The sequence below is a fragment of the Megalobrama amblycephala genome, linkage group LG21 (genome assembly GCF_018812025.1).
Source record: "Megalobrama amblycephala isolate DHTTF-2021 linkage group LG21, ASM1881202v1, whole genome shotgun sequence".
NCBI lineage: Eukaryota > Metazoa > Chordata > Actinopteri > Cypriniformes > Xenocyprididae > Megalobrama > Megalobrama amblycephala.
In genome coordinates, this window is record NC_063064.1 from 21,666,945 (window position 1) to 21,683,585 (window position 16,641).

The window sequence follows — 16,641 nt, forward strand, 5'->3', positions numbered from 1 at the left end:
TCATAGAAAGCAATGTAATTACCACATTCAAGGTCCAGAGAAGTCGCAAAGAAAGTCAAAATTTTTTTTGAGTTTTACCATTTTCAAATCCATTCAGCCGATCTCCAGGTCTGGCGGTACCACTTTTAGCATAGCTTAGCATAGTTCATTGAATCTGATGAGACCAATAGCATCTCACTCAAAAATGACCAAAGAGTTTCAATATTTTTCCTATTTAAAACTTGACACTTCTGTAGTTAAATTATGTACTAAGACTGACGGAAAATGAAAAGTTGCAATTTTTTAGGCCGATATGGCTAGGAACTATACTCTCATTCCAGCGTAATAATCAAAGAACTTTGCTGCCGTACCATGGGTGCAGCAGGCGCAATGATATTACGCAGTGGCTGTGATCCCCTGTTTGCACAGGGAGCGTGCCTTGCAACCATGGAGACGTTTGTGAGAGACGGTACATAATATCATTGCACCTGCTGCACCCATGGTACGGCAGCAAAGTACCTTGATTATTACGCCGGAATGAGAGTATAGTTCCCAGCCATATCGGCCTAGAAAATCGCAACTTTTCATTTTCCATCGGTCTTAGTACATGATGTAACTACAGAAGAGTCAAGTTTTAAATAGGAAAAATATCAAAACTCTTTAGTAATTTTTGAGCGAGATGCTAACGGTCTCATCAGATTCAATGAACTATGCTAAGCTATGCTAAAAGTGGTACCGCCAGACCCGGAGATCTGCTGAATGGATTCGAAAACGGTAAAACTCAACTGTTTAACTCTAGGGGAGTTGGAAAATGAGCCTATTTTCAAAAAAAGTGGAGTGTTCCTTTAATGTTATGAAGCGACGAGAATACTATTTGTGCACAAAAACAAAACAAAAATAATGACTTTATTCAACAATTTATTCTCTACCCTGTCAGTCTCCTACGCAGGTGATGCAGTGCAGCGCTTCTGTGTTTACGTCCGAATGCCAGCTCGGTATTAGCTGACGCTGATCACGTGAGCACCATGACACATGCGTGTGATGCTGACGCAGGAGCCGGCCAATAATGATTCGCCGCTCGGACGTAGAATCTGAAAGCACTGCAATGTGTCTTCAACATAAACTGCGTAGGAGAATGACAGGGTAGAGAAGAAATTGTCGTTATTTTTGTTTTGTTTTTTGCGCACAAAAAGTATTCTTGCCACTTCATAACATAACATTAAGGTTAAACCACTGTAGTCACGTTGACTATTTTAATGATGTCTTTACTACTTTTCTGGACCTTGAATGTGGAAATTTCGTTGCTTTCTATGGGAGATAATAAAAAAAAACTCTCGGATTTCATCAAAAATATCTTAATTTGTGTTCTGAAGATGGTCTTGCAGGTTTGGAATGACATGAGGGTGAGTAATTAATGACAGAAATGTCATTTTTGGGTGAACTAACTAAGTTTTTTATATTTTTTTTGTAAATTTTATTTCACTTTATTTCACTTTTTTTTTTAATTTCCAAAAACCATTTTAATAGTTTTAATTAACAACAACACTGGTGCAAATTATTCTAAATTCAGAATATTCAGAACTATTCTAAAAATAGAATTTAAAATATTCTTAGTATTTAAACATTCAAATTTAATATTTTGTCCTTTATTTAGCCTTTCTTTGGTTAGAATTAAAAAAAAAAAATCTTAAAACTTGATTTCCAGGTTGAAATGATATTTTGAATGGCAGATTTTCAGACTTTTAGACCTCACAGTAAGTACCTGCTGAAGGCTGCGTTTGGCTTGCAGAGCAGTGGCTAGTTTCTCCTCTTGCTTCACTCTCATGCGGATGATGTCCTGGAGGAATTTCTCTCTGGCCTCCTTCGAGCTCAGGTCACTGCAGAGCGTCTGCTTGAGGACTTCCAGCTCAGAGCAAGGGCTCGCCCCTAGTCTCACCCTCCCATCATGCACCTCTGCAGCACTGGGAGCGCTGAGGTTCATGACCCCTATGCCATTTGTAAAGGGAGGGGACATCAAGGAACGGGAGACAGTACCTGGAATGATGGAATAATACAGCAGTCAAATAAAAGTGCAACAATTATTTCATTCTCAATCTAAATGGTGTTGCCAGACATTGCAAAAATACTCTTTTGTGCTTTTACATGTATCACATTAGTGTACAATCTACTAAACATGAATGTATCCATTGTTTTCACAGGATGCAGATGTATTTAACTCATAATCCTCTTTTTTGACATCCTACCTTCGCCACAGTTGTCGACTTCGATTTCTGCATCCGAGTCCTCGTTCTCCTGAGGATGCTGTCTGACTACTGGAGTGGACAGGGAAGCCTTGGTCGCCGGCTGTGATTGTGTCTCTGCAGATGGCCACCTCTTTCTTGGCCTGGAGCTCTCTGTCTTGCTTGTGTTGTGGGTCTCAGTGGGGTGAGAGAAACGGTGCGGTGGCTGCTCGTTATTTTTAAATGCGGCAATGGGCAGAGATACATTTGGAACTGCCAGGCTGTCTTGTTCTTTAGCAAGTGGCCTGAATATCACAGGAAAAGGAGACGTTAATTAAATGTCTCAATCAAAGCAATGTATTGATGCAATGGAGATGATGAATAAATTACTTGTGGCTAATCATTAATATATTAATGCAATAATGGTATAATCACAGTAATGGTGAAACAGTTGTTGCTGCGGCGTACCTCTCATACTTGTGGCTCTCTCGCTCAGCAGAGGGAACTCTGGGAGACCAGGGCCTGAAGGCTGAAGGTCTCTGCTTGAACTGGAGCTGCTTAAGATCCTAATCGGAGAAAAATAAGATTGTTTAACTAGGGATGCAAGATATATAAGTATCATAGGCATTTTTTAATTTATCAGTATTGATTTAATTGTTTAGTTTTATTTTAATACTAGTATTCCTAACTTCAGTATCTATGATGCCAAGATAAAATAGCCATAATCACTATCACTATGCCAATAATGCATTTCATAAAGGAAACAATAAGCAAATAAAAAAAATCTACCTTATTAGCAGATGCAGCCAGAGACTGTAGCCAATCAGCTTGCTTCTCTTTATCCACTGATGGGGATCTTGAGCGGTCATGTTTAAACTTTTTGGAGGGAATGGGACTATAAGCCTGTAAAAAAAAAGAAAAAAAGAAAAGAAAAACACTCTATGAGATGAAATAACACACTGTCAAGGCAAGACTCCAGCGCAGAGGTAGAGCTTTGACCATGTAGGTGTCAAACCGACTTACAGCTCTCAGCAAATATCTGAGAGAAATCAGGGTAAATTTAGCATCAGTACAAATAAAAACCAAACACTACAGGCATTCATACAACTAAAAAGGTTTCCTAATCCCTCCCCTTTGCCCTCAGGCTTCAGCGTGTCAGATCCAGGATGTGTTTACCTTTGCCGTACCAACGACCTGCCCAAACCTGTGCCTTTCTGACTCAAGTTCAGGAATTTAAACCACCGCCGTAACCTGAGCATCCTGACAACCAGATTTAGTGTGAAAGTTACCTGAGGATAAAGTCACGAAGAGGTGCTGATAAAAAAATGCTTCACAGTGAATAAGAAATGTGGTGTTTTTGGGTGAAAATCACCACCTGGGTGAGAATTATGACTGGATAAATGAGGTGAGGGACTGCGGCTTTAAGAAAAAAAGAGTCGTTGACTCTAATGCGACACAAGGGGGAGATGTCGCGCTGGATTGCGTCTCATCCCTGCCATGGGTGCTGACAGGAATATTGTAGTTTAAAAAAAAATTCTTGAAGTTCTAGTTTATGTACATTAGCATTCGCTCACCGTGGTGATCTTAAGTAGGGAACTATAATAACAAGCCTGTTATCAAAAGGCGTGGGAGCACGTTATGTGACCATGGCTGTTCAATGCGGATCTGACTCACACGCTACACACTTGCCTCCACGTCCAGCTTCAGTAACGTGGGCCTTGGAGCCGAGAAACACACACGCAAGGAACACACAAAGCATACACTTGTATTCTAAGAGCGCAGAGTGGAATAGCGCGGACCTATTGATGATCAAGAACACTTCAGCATGAATGTAGTGGCTTGGAGAGCAGCCTCTTACCGATTCAATACACTTTCTGAATGATTAGGCGTAGAGGTAGAGGATGTGTACTCTTCTATTATATAAATAGTATAAAATATATTCCTTGTGAGTGGGAGATATATATTCTCCACTTATAACTAAGTACCATCACATCTCAGTTTGAAATCCACCTGACAGGACTTAGACCGATTAAAATGTTTTTAAACTAGACAAAAATTACGACAATATTTTAAACAGCAACATGGAAAAGGGAAAATAGATTCGCCAAAATTAGGGATTTGAATAAAGACTCACTTGGTCAGTTAATTGTTTAAAGCCATTATGTAGGCCTATGAACCAGAAACTGGTAGGCCTACTTAAATTAAAGACATATTTATATGTTTTTTTTTTTTTGATTAAAAGGTATTCTAATTCAAATATTTTACAAAAATATTATTGGTCATTGTTGAGCATAGTGAGGTCTAATTATAATATTGAATATTTTGAAAATTTTAGCAAAGTAAATAGTAGGTGACATGCTGAAAATAACCATAATCAAACAATAATTGACAGTTCCTCCCTCCTTCCTAAGTCTGGAGACCTGCCTGCCTTGCGCAAAGGAAAGCACAGGTTTTTTTCCCCTTCAAAAAATGCGGATGGGTAAAGTCAAAACATGACTCAAGCGTTGAACAACCACTGCAGACCCAACAAAGAACGTCTGTCTGTGTTTGTTCCTTCCCTGAGGTCTGGAGTTCCAGGAAGACCAGGGCGTCCCAGACATAATAGTCTTTGACTGTGCACCCTCCCAGACACCACAAGGGAGCCGCTGATGCAACATCCGCTGATTTGAAATGCAGGGCAGCCGTGACACGGACCTCACTCACCACCACATCAAAAGCGTGGCCTCGTGACACACATGCAGGGCAGACTGTATCAAACAGCTGGGCAAAACCACACAAACACACAATGGATGCAGATTAGGACATGTACAACATCTGGACTCAAACCAACAGTCTTATATAAACCTCAAAGGAAGCCTGTGGCTATCTCGATTATAACATTTTGAAGATTCTAAATGAGATTATTGCAAAGCACTAAATTACACTACAGTATAAGATAAAATATTCATGCAAGATAAAAATGTAACATACTATATATTCTAAATCATGGTTGAGAAAAAGCGCTAACACAGGCTCCATTACTGACAGAGCGCATGAGTGAGTGATTGAAAGAGTGAGGGCCACATTTCCTTTCTGTAGTTTGCTTTGGCTGATGGCCCTGTGGGAGCGTCTGGTTCCTGAATGTGAGTGGGCGGGTTCGAGGAGCAGGACCACAGAGGAAACACAAAGCAGCAGGAATGTATACTTGAAGGCCAAGTACGGCTTACTCTTAAAGTGGCCATTCAATCCTATGCCCTTTCAACTGCCTATTGTGCAGGATTTCTTTGAAGGCATGTTATAAAGGAACGCTTTATGGCAAACATGCATGGATTGATGCATATCTGCGTCAACGTAACAGTTGGCTTTGCAGGAATAAATTCATGAGGCAAATTCATTTTTTTTGTTGTTATGGTGGATAAACAATAAATGGCAGATATTGGAATCATAAACTATTTTATCCAAATAAAAAATAAGACTGAAAAACAGGCTCTGTTCTTGGCAGCTAGAGGGGTGGGCTGGCAGATATCCTGGATGGGCAACTGAACATATGCATTTTATAGACTTACATTATGATCTCCTCCCTCTATGCAATACATGCAAGCGTCTTTTCTAAAAGAAAAATCACGACATTAAAAAAGGATTTCTTTTTGAGATTTGCTAACGATTACATTGAACAGATTAATAGGAAAGGAGCATGCACAATTAAATATCAAACACTGACCAATACCGATAAATTAAAAATATATGTATCGGTCAATAGCTGATATGGTACCATATATCATACATCACTAGTTTTTTCAATGTGTGGAAATAATGAGAAATTACTTGGCTGATACTGATTTTAAAAGGGTTTGAAAAATTACATTTTTGCAAATGGTCCAAGATGTGCAAATGTCCCAAGCAAATATTGATTATAACAGTTTGGAATGCATTGCTCCATCCAAGAGCCATGGGTGTATGTTGTCATAAAATGGATTGGATAACATCTGACTACGTTTGCTTCTGATTTCGGAATGACTAATGAAGCAAATATCACCCTCCACTTGCATTCGTGGTGTCACACCATCCGGCTTGTTCGGGGAGATGGTGCATGGTCTAAATCTCTGTTGCCATTACTTGGAAGCCAAACAAGTGGAATTGCATTCGCCGTGAAACAAAAATAGTCTGCTCTATTGAACTTGCTCGCGCAACTAACATCCTAACAATAATGCGCCATGCCGTCTGAAAGAACTGTAGCGGTGGTGGTGCACAGCAACCAGGCACAACAAGTTTCCTATTACAGCTTTTCTTTCCCCCCACGGAAATCCTGCATGTAATCCCCAGATCTGTGTGTACTTCAGTGTGCTCTGCCAAAGTCAAGGGCAAAACAGGTGAAGTGCACTTGGGTAGGAGCTTTATCGAGACGTGTTGGAGACCGGTGCTCTAATTAGAAGGGGCTTCTGTATAGGATAAAAGTGTATATAAGAGTATGTGAGAGAGAAAGAAGGTGGTAATGCCAGCTGTCTTCATGCAAGTGCGAGCGCTTTGGAGGGTCTCGCAATTTATAATAAGCTCGGTTGTCACCAGGTGTCAGCTGGCAGATTGTTGCCATTTGAAAATGTCCCCAGCTCTTCCGCTTTCAGTGATGGGGAAAAAAACCATGCCATCACGTTTCCCTTCAAGTCCATTCTGCTCCAGAAGCCTTTCCAGAAGTTAGGCCCTGTTTACATCCGGTATTAAGATGCGTTTTGGTCGATCGAATCATAAGTAGACAAGGGAGTCACATACCCGTTTAAACCTGGTGTTTTTTATCCATCTCTTTTGTCCACTTTCAAACACTTGTGTCCTGAGCTCTTCTAGGGGAGGGTCTATGGGCAGGTAAATGTTTGTGAGATCTTTCTAAACTTGGGTCTTCAGCCAACAAAGTTTAAATCCCGTCTGGCTAGCGAGCATCCCATAATGTTTACACATTAGGTCAGTAGGCGGAGAGTCTACACTACGAAAACAATCTGCTCGAATGCATTTTCAACTACCTCTGGAAGTGGTCGAAAGTGGACAAGCTTAGACCCCGTTTATACCTGTATATAGTGTCGTCCACTTATGATCCAATCGACCAAAACACATCTTAATACCAGGTGTAAACAGGGCCTATACAGGGCCTTAGGGAAAACCAATCTTGATTGGATTGTGCTAATAGCCTTTGGACTGGAGTTTTGCTGCTGTCTGAGCTGAAGAGGGAACAGACTTTTGAGGCAGAGGCGGGGTGCGTAATCCTGCTCTGAGAGTGATGGAGGAATCCATCTGCTTCAGTATGGTGTATTCCAGCAGGCACATAAGGGTATAGTCTCATCGGACTCTTAAGTCCTCCAATAAGTAGTCCATCTCCAGACTGCAAATAAATTGCATCCACAAAACCCATACATTCTGTTCTACCCAAATTTCTCTTGATATCTCTTTATAAAACGGATTGCATGATTTATGTATTTAAATGGATTAAACTGCATGCTGTGGAGAGAAATGCTTACACTGAGATGGGGGCAAAAAAAACCCACAAGGCACACATTCACACAATGTCTTTCTGCTTCTCTTCACATTTAGAATGCTAATAATGGAGGAACATGCAAACCAGGACGCCTAAGGGATGATGGGGGAAAAAGAAAAGCATCTGTAAGTAAACGTCTGTAAAAAACAAAAGACACTCACCACTACAGATTATTACTCAGTGCTGCTAATCTGTGTCTATCAGTACGCTTTCTGTTTGTGAGATTGGGACAAAAATCCATATAGGCTTAAAGTGGGGTTCAAAAGTATGAGACCACATTTAAAATCTGGGATTTTGTATATGTAATTATGGAAATAAACAGAAAATGTAGGATTTTAAAAAATGTACTGTATATTTTCCAGAAAATAAGTCGCACCTGACTATAAGTTGCAACATGTCAAAATTGCATTGATGACAGAAAAAAAACAAAAAAAACAGTCGCATTGGTGTAAAAATCACATTTTATCATTACATTTAAAAATAAATGTAAAATACCGGTAAATAAAACTAAACGGTTACAAACATTATAAAAACTACAAACGTAATTTATTCTCCCTCACTCCACAACAAATTCGGAAAAAAACTCTGAACTGCACATTAATATAGTTAAGACAGCTTAAGACAAATTTCCTAAAGAGGGGAGGGACAACATGCTCATGTTCGTCTGGAACTCGAGTGCTGGTCGTGCCTAAATTTTAATCTGTGTTCTTTAGTTCTAATGCTAATGCGCAGGAGTTTAAGTGCAGAAAGACGATTAAAGTCTCACCAAATCACCACTTTGCCACACCAACACAAGGGGCTCGAAATAAGGAGGGCCATAATATCACATATCAGGTAGAAGAGCTTGAAGAAGGCCACAAGCCCTGCCTAAACCAACACTAAGTGAAAGGGTGATATTCCCGCCCTTTCTATCTGCAGTTTCTAGTCGTCCCTGTGCGCAGAGGGTGGAATGGCTGGCTGGCTTTGGCTCTCGTGCCTGAGTGATTGACTGAGCAGATGGGGCTTTAGTTCCTCCAGTGAGAGTGTGGACTTCTGTTAGCAGCTGTGCGTCTCACTGAAGAGCCCCTCCCGTCTCCACTAACAGCTAGCTAAACCTCCTGCCTGATGCAAAGAAATGACAGAAACTGAAGCAAAAATGCTGAGAGTGGGGGTAAATTAAGATGAGAACGCTGTCAGAGCTGGTGCACGTACTGGTGCTAATGTGGGCAACATTCAATTCAGTTTGGGTTCAGTAAGATATATATCATAAGATTTTTTTTAACATTGATAATAATAAATGTTTCTTGAGCACCAAATCAGCATATTAGAATGATTTCTAAAGGATCACGTGACACTGAAGACTGAAGTAATGTTTGCTGAAAATTCAGCTTTGCCATCACAGGAATAAAGTACTATTTTAAAATATATGAAAATAATTCAAAATTTCACAACATTACTGATTTACTCTATTTTTGATCAAATAAATGCAGCTTTGGTGAGCGTAAAAGTATCCTGTCCCCTTTTTTCCCCTATATCTTCTAGCTAATTTCTAGTCATTCTCTACAAACTTCAATAAAGCATAAAACCCAACAACAAATAGGCCTTGGAGCTAATGTGGGCATCAGAGGTTTGAGTCCAGCCTGCAACACATTCTGTTCCATGTTCCCCTATCTCTCATAATTTCCTGTCATGCTCTTCTGTCTGTCTACTGAAACAAAAAGTCCAACAAAAAAAAGACAAGGACTCAAAATTATGACTGGAAACGTTTAAAGGTACACACATCGGAGAAACATTCGCCACATACATGGAATGCAACCAACGCTTGCACTCACTTGTACGTAACGCTCCAGTCAGCGATCAATCAGTCATGACAGTTAAATAGGACAGGACACACACAGGATATGCATTTTGTCAGGGAGCTGCTTCGGTCTGTCAGAGACTGAATACACAATCATTCCCTCCCCACAGCAACACCTAACCTCACACACCCAGGCACTTCAGAATGCTGCTGGAAGAACATGTGAAAGCTCATACTTTGTTGTGTAAGGAGGACTGACGGCCATAACTGTGACTCCTCCACCAAATAAGGTGTGGTGGTGGGTTTATTTGGGAGGAAGATAAGGGAGTGAATGCCAAGGGGAGGTCAGAAGGTTTCAGGGTACGGAGAGACTGCTGAAGTTGTAAAAGCTCCCGCTGTGAAATGGCAGGGTGAAGTTAGGGTCAGTGCTTAGGGTCTCAATGATGTCACAGCACCTTCACTGTGTCTGCCCTGGGATAGGGGAGGGGCAGCGTGGTGGTAATTGGCCCAAGTGAGGCTATAAATCCGTCTGAAATTTACTGCTTCCAACCACCCTTCGGCATTCTCAACCCCTGACGCCATCTAAACGCCGACAATCGACAACACAGAGGTGCTGTAAAGATGGCGCAGACATCTTCCATGCAACTCCAAGAGCTAGCACAATAGTGTGCAACCATTCAGGAGGGAGACCATCACTTGACCTTTCGCAGCATGTCCATTTGAGAACTACGGCTAATAACCAAAAGTAGACCTACAGTAATGGAAAACATGGCAGTTTCTGTGAAACGCTCTTAGGTCCCGTGCATTTACGAGCGAGGCAGAGAGGGGAGTGGGCCCTGTAATTAAGGTTTGATACGGCCAAACCTGGGAATGGATTATTTTAGTTTGTTCTGCTTTTTACAGTCACTTTGAAAGCCCAATGTTCCCCTAGCATTTGTCAAAACAAATACAAGTGCAGCAAAATGGAAGTGGAAGTGCTAATGGATGTCGTAGAATGACAGGAAGCATTAGAAACAACAGGAGAGTAAAAACAGGGGATTGCGTGGTTGAAGGAAAAGCAAATATTTCAGGGGCAAAAGAGAGCCAACCGCTGAGTGCCCAAAACTCAGTAATGGCGCACTTTTCCAAAGTACAAGACATACAACGTTAGAATTGGCTATTATTACAGCAACGTGTGAAGAGCTGTCACATCTCCACATGGAAACCCTGGATTTTGGAAAAAACCTTTCCATTTTTCCATGAAGCAGTACCTACATCCACATGGAACGCATTTAGTGCAGCTTAATAAAGCAGATGATTACATAAAGAGATTAATAGGGAAACAGAGAGGCTCATTCTTCCATAAAGCAGTAAAGACGGGCACTCACTCTTTCAGGACAGGAAAGCTAATGGTGGAAAAAAATAGTGCATCCTTCAAATAAAAGCTGGGATACATGTCTGGTTATAGTCGGTTTTGATTTGCGTGTCTGGTCAAAAGATACAGATTTAAAGCAAAAAGTAAGGTTTAACGGGATGGTTCACCCAAAAATTAAATTTCTGTCATATTTACTCACCCTCATTCCAAACCTGTATGACTTTCTTCTGAGGAACACAAAAGATGATATTTTGTAGAATGTTAGTAACAATACCGTTTTGGTGTCGACCACTGAAAACATTTCTCAAACGTATATCTTTTTATACGTTCTACAGAGGAAAGTTTGGAACAACATGAGGGCGAGTAAATAATGACAAGAGTTTTCGTTTTTGGGTGAACTTTCCCTTTAACTTTACAAATCTGTCAGATATTGAATGGAACGCATCCCTGCTGAAAACACCAGTTTCTCACTTTTTCATGTTATCTCGGAGATTGTTTACCTGGTGGGGGCATAAGCATCCTAAACTGAAGACCAGAATCTAAAACACAACCTAATTTTTTTTTTCTTTTTTTCATCAACAGGCATTACATTATTCTGATCCCTTGATGTGCTTTGTAACCCTGAAAATTCCTGGAAACTTCTTTTTCCTGGACCATTTTCATTTAACAGCGCTCCTCTGAATCTGAAAGGGCCAATGTTTTTCTCCATAGCAACCGCATAACATCTTGAGCTCAGCTCTGACTCAACCAACAGAACACAACAAAATACCGAATTCGCCATCTCCACTCCAGGTTGTTCGCAGACCAGACCCTTTCTTAGCCCCGCTTCTGCGACTAACATTAGTCTGGCAATCTTCTGGACACTTGTTAAATGGACCCCCACACTTGACATTGATTAAACGTGTACTTTTGTTAGCGCTCCGCTCACATAAATCATGTGAAGTAGCTTAATTTTAACCGAGATGTGGCTGGTTTACAGATAATCTGGTGTTTCTGAACTTGTGCCAAAATGGCTGACGGTTAGAGTAGCTTAACAGTGAGTCAGCTCCAGCTCAGGTCTGACACACGGGAGAGAACGAAGATACAGGCCATTGCGTTATATAAATGTCTCCTGAGACTGCTGTGTGTATGTTCCCGGCGTTTCGAGGACACTGCTCTGTGTGTTAATTTGTTCAGTCTGATCTGGTCAGAGGGATTAGGGCCCGGTGCTCCTGTTCTGAGCCCTGCCTCAAAAGATGGCCTGAGGTTAGCATATAATCTCCCTGCTTTCCCAGCACCAATCCACACTGACCCATGTGGCCTGTCCACTAACAGCTGAGGGACATTTGTCTGTCTGTCATTTGTCTCATACGTTTGTACCACATTCTATACCTTATAAGACCATATGCTACAGTGTTTTACGATACATGTGCACCACTGATATTAAAATGTTGTTCCATAATGGATTAATATCCGATAATACAAATCTATACAAGATAAATTATATACAAATTAAATGAAGAAACACTAAAATCAGTCAATTTAATTGTTAATTGTGAAAGTGAATTTAGTTATCACAAAATTATATTGTACAGTATGGGGATTTTCATTTTGAGATCTAGTAAACATTTAACAGTGTTATAAAATTATTAGTGTTTTAAAAAAAAAATTAACTTTAAGTGCACGTTAATGATGGCAATGTAATCTAAATGTAAAAATACGGGAATGAGCATGCACAATTGACTAAACAATTTCAAACAATAACAATAAAGAAATATTCTAAAAAGCTCCAATATTGGTAGATAACCGATATGGTAGCAATGGTTTGAGTTCTTAATGTTTTTCTGTATTGTAAGCAATACATTAAAAATAAGCTTTTTGGGTAACACTTTACAATAAGGTTCCATTCTTTAATATTAGTTAGTTTACTACATTAGTTAACATCAACTAATAATGAAAAACACTTCTAAAACATTTATTAATCTATGCTGATTATTTACTAATACATTATTAAAATCAAAAGTTGTATCTGTTCATATTATTTAATGAACCTGAGATAGCATGAACTAAAAGTTGTATTTTTATTAACATTAACAAAGAATAATAAATACTGTAACAAATGGTTTACTCACTGGGTTTTAATGTTAGTTAATAAATTAACTAATGTTAAGTAATGAGACCTCATTGTAAAGTTACTTTTTGTAATGTTATAATTTAGCTTACTTTAAATCAATTAATCAGCATTATTAAATTTTCATTTTTTTAATTGACAGCCCTAGTAAATAAATATTTAAGTAAATATTTAATTATTAATCTTTTATTAATATGTAATTGTATTAATTATTATAAAGAACACCTTCAATTAAGTTGGTAACACTTTACACTAATTTTCAATTTGTTAAAATTAGTTACTACATGAATTAAAAATGAACAATACAGATTAATGTTAATTTCTACACATACTAATACATTTTTAAATTAAGTTGTATTAACAAAAATGAATTAACCATGAACAAAAGTATATTTATAAATTAACATTATGAAAATGAAAATTTGTTGTTCGTTCCAAAGTTCGGAAGACTCCTGTTAAACATGCTAAATTGCATGCTGCGTTACTGTATAAGGCCATGGTGAACTGGCAGCCAGTAAACACAGGCGCACACACACGTATACCCACCCAGCGAGTCTGAGAGAACGAGAGCACAGGGTGAACAGACACTAGTATGGCAGGGAGGGGAGGCTCTGCTCAGGAACTCAATAATAACTTTCAGCAGTCTAGCCAGGAGGCTAGAGGCCCAGACTGCGGCTGTTCCATCCTCCAGCCCTCCCCCCCTCCGCAGCCCTGGGCTCCTCCCTCTGCCCTGGCCTGTGTCTGCTCCACAGGACTAATGCATTTTGCAGACAGCCAAGAGACTTAAAGAGACATAAACCGCATTTTTCCTCCCTGAATCACTGCTGTTGATGTAACCACTAACTCAGAACAGAGATCATTATTTCCAGCCGTTTATTCAAAATCTCCCGCTCTCTTTCTTATTACTCTTTTCCTCTCTTGGAACTCGGGAGACCTCGACATGACACGGAAAAGTGAGGGAGAGACGGCCTGAAATATGTTAAGAGCCTCTCAATAAATCTCAGGCCAAATGCTCAAACCGCACCGCCCTCCGAACACAGTCTTTGATGTGCAACTCACCAGCCTGGAGAAGCTCTTGTCAAGTGCAATCAGAGGTCCTGGCGTCAAATGCATTTGAAGTCATTATTATGATAATTATAAGGGGCAAATCCAATAGGCATGATCAGACAGCGCTGGTACAGAGCACATCCAGCTGTTGGGAGTTGGGATGTATACTTCTGTCCGTAAATCAACAGAGATTACATTACTGCTGTCTGCCCGGCAGGGAATAATGATGGATCTGAATGCTAAATGCATCAGTCTGAGAGACAAAAGCTGCGTGAGGGATTCGTAGTGAAGTGGGAAGTGCTGTCTGTCTCCAGCAGACCGCTGGCACTGTAAATACAGGGAATTTAGTTATATGCTTCAGTTATCACAACATTTTTTTAAAGGACTGTTTGAGATACAGTAGCTTACAGTAAAGGGATAGTTCACCCAAAAAAGTAAAACCTCATATCATTCCAAACCTGTTTGACTTCTTTTTCTGTGGAACACAAAATATCGTGTTTTTTTGGTGCATACAATTAAAGTCACTGGGTTCAAATGTATTTTGGCCTTTCATTGTATGGACAACAGCAATTGAAAAATTCTTCAAAATATCTTTTGTCTTCTGCAGAAGAAAGAAAGTCATGCAGGTTCGAAACAAGTAAATGACAAGTAAATTCTTCGTTGTGTTAACTATCCTTTTAAAAAAGCCTCTCCGAACCAAGGCTTCACCTGCTTGCAGTAGGCGTCCAAGGATTTGAGCAGATTTAACCGCAAATGTCTAACACAGTGTCTACCATCTGAGCTGTGAGACAGCATGGAGCCAGGCGCCCTAGTGAAGTAGAGCAGAATACCACAGCCAGGAAATAATTAAAAATTCAATGGGCTTGAGTGACACAGAAACCTTCAAGGGCGTGCCTGCCAAACACAGTTTTTACTCTTCCACTGTCAGCATTTTTCATCCTCCAAAGAGGATGCTGAAAAGAGTGGGGGCCATAAAGAGACTGGAAACTCAACCACGCTGAGATACACAAGATGGAAATTCAGACAGGAAATAAAAACAAGGCCAAGAAGTTGGAAGAAGGTCACCGTTCTTCCGACTGGATTTCTTAATGAAAAAAAATACGAGATCAAATTTGTTTTTACGCCCTCTCAGTTTGATTTAGTCTCTCTCTGTTAACTGATATTTATGAGAGGGCATTGTTACTCGAGCTGCAGAAGGTGTTAAAGTTGGTTCAGCCTCTGTGGAGGATACCATTTCCTAAAGGAATCTGGACTTGATGAGACCTGAAAAGCCCAATGAGCAAAGAATGCAAGATAAGATTGTAGGACGGTAAAATATCAGACAGCGTGCGCAAATTCCACAATCGTTCTTTCGTTTGTTTTGTTTCCTGACCTTTTTCTTGAGACTAAGGAAAAGATTTTTTTAATTACTTGTCTCATTATTATTCTGTTCCGTGTCAGTGGGGCTGTTTGAAGTTTCAGAGTGAATTGATGAGGCACACGATGACGCATTTCGACACAAAACTCATTCGTTGACTCACCAGGGTCTAACTTCTCGCCATCTGTGTGAATCACGTCTGCTGTCCTGCCTTGTAAAAATCTCTCCGTGGCCAGGCACATGCAAAAGATGCCTGCATAAAACCCACTTCCCACCATCTAAAGCTCCAAGGTATTTTAAAGAGGAGAAAGGCAATGAACTTCTGACCTGAATAGAGGGCTGTGAAGGAAGCTGAGGAGCTCAGGGGCATCCAGAGTGTCTTGCCATGTCTCACCCTGCAAGGCCATAAAAAACCCCCTAAAACTCCAACTTCCAACACTTTTATGGCCAACAGATGGTGGGGGAGTCTGTGTGCCCCTGGACCCCTTGTCTCTGGACTTGTCTCCAACTCCAGTAAAACCAGTTGACCCCGGTGAACTGACATTCACTCCCAATCTAGATATATATCACAATATCTTTCTGACTTTCTACCTGAACATCTATCCATGTCTATCAATATATTTGAATATCTGAATAATTGGATATCTTTTGAGTGTCTTATATATGAATGTCTATCCATCCATCCATCCATCCATATCTATGTTCGATATCTATATCTATTTTCATTGCCCATATCCATTTCCAATAGGCTATCCATCCATCCTCTAGTTCAAATTCTTTTTTCACTGTACATATCCAGGTCAATGGGAGTTTACAAGTGCAAGATCACCACCAATAAAAAAAAATCAATCAATCAATCAATAAATAATTTCCTCTGCTAGTTATCAATTCCAGAGATTAGCTACCCCAACCCCCCCCAAAAAAACAACAACTGTCATCAGCCCCACCCTCTTACCTCAGCTCAAATTGCTTTTATTTTCTCTGGTGATAGGAGGCTTGTGTTGTTGTTTATGTCCTGTAATTCAACCTGACCTCCCTACAACCCCGGCCGGAGCTTCCTGGGCCATTAGGGGTGTTGGGACTGTGGGCAATTGAAGTGATAGAGGCTAATACTCTCCTCATTAAGCTGACAGGGCCGTTGTAAAACAGAGATGACCAGACCACTCCTTTTCACACCATCCCAACGACATCAAATGGCATCAGTTGGGACTGTTTTGAAGCAATGTGTATTTGCTAAAACACCCTGAGGTGACCTCCTGTCCATCTTTAAGACTAATCAGATGTTTAAAAAGCAAAAT

At 40.1% G+C, this 16,641-nt stretch overlaps 1 protein-coding gene across 1 annotated transcript in view; it reads right to left on the reverse strand.

The window, feature by feature from the left end:
* Positions 1-16,641, reverse strand: part of skib (v-ski avian sarcoma viral oncogene homolog b) — a 33,993-nt gene that overhangs the window by 2,832 nt on the left and 14,520 nt on the right. Inside the window, exons 2-5 of the mRNA XM_048171964.1 lie at positions 2,988-3,101; positions 2,667-2,764; positions 2,223-2,503; positions 1,742-2,013 (exon numbers count right to left, since the gene is read on the reverse strand). Coding sequence (XP_048027921.1) covers positions 1,742-2,013; positions 2,223-2,503; positions 2,667-2,764; positions 2,988-3,101 — 765 coding nt within the window. The remainder of the gene's footprint in view (positions 1-1,741; positions 2,014-2,222; positions 2,504-2,666; positions 2,765-2,987; positions 3,102-16,641) is intronic.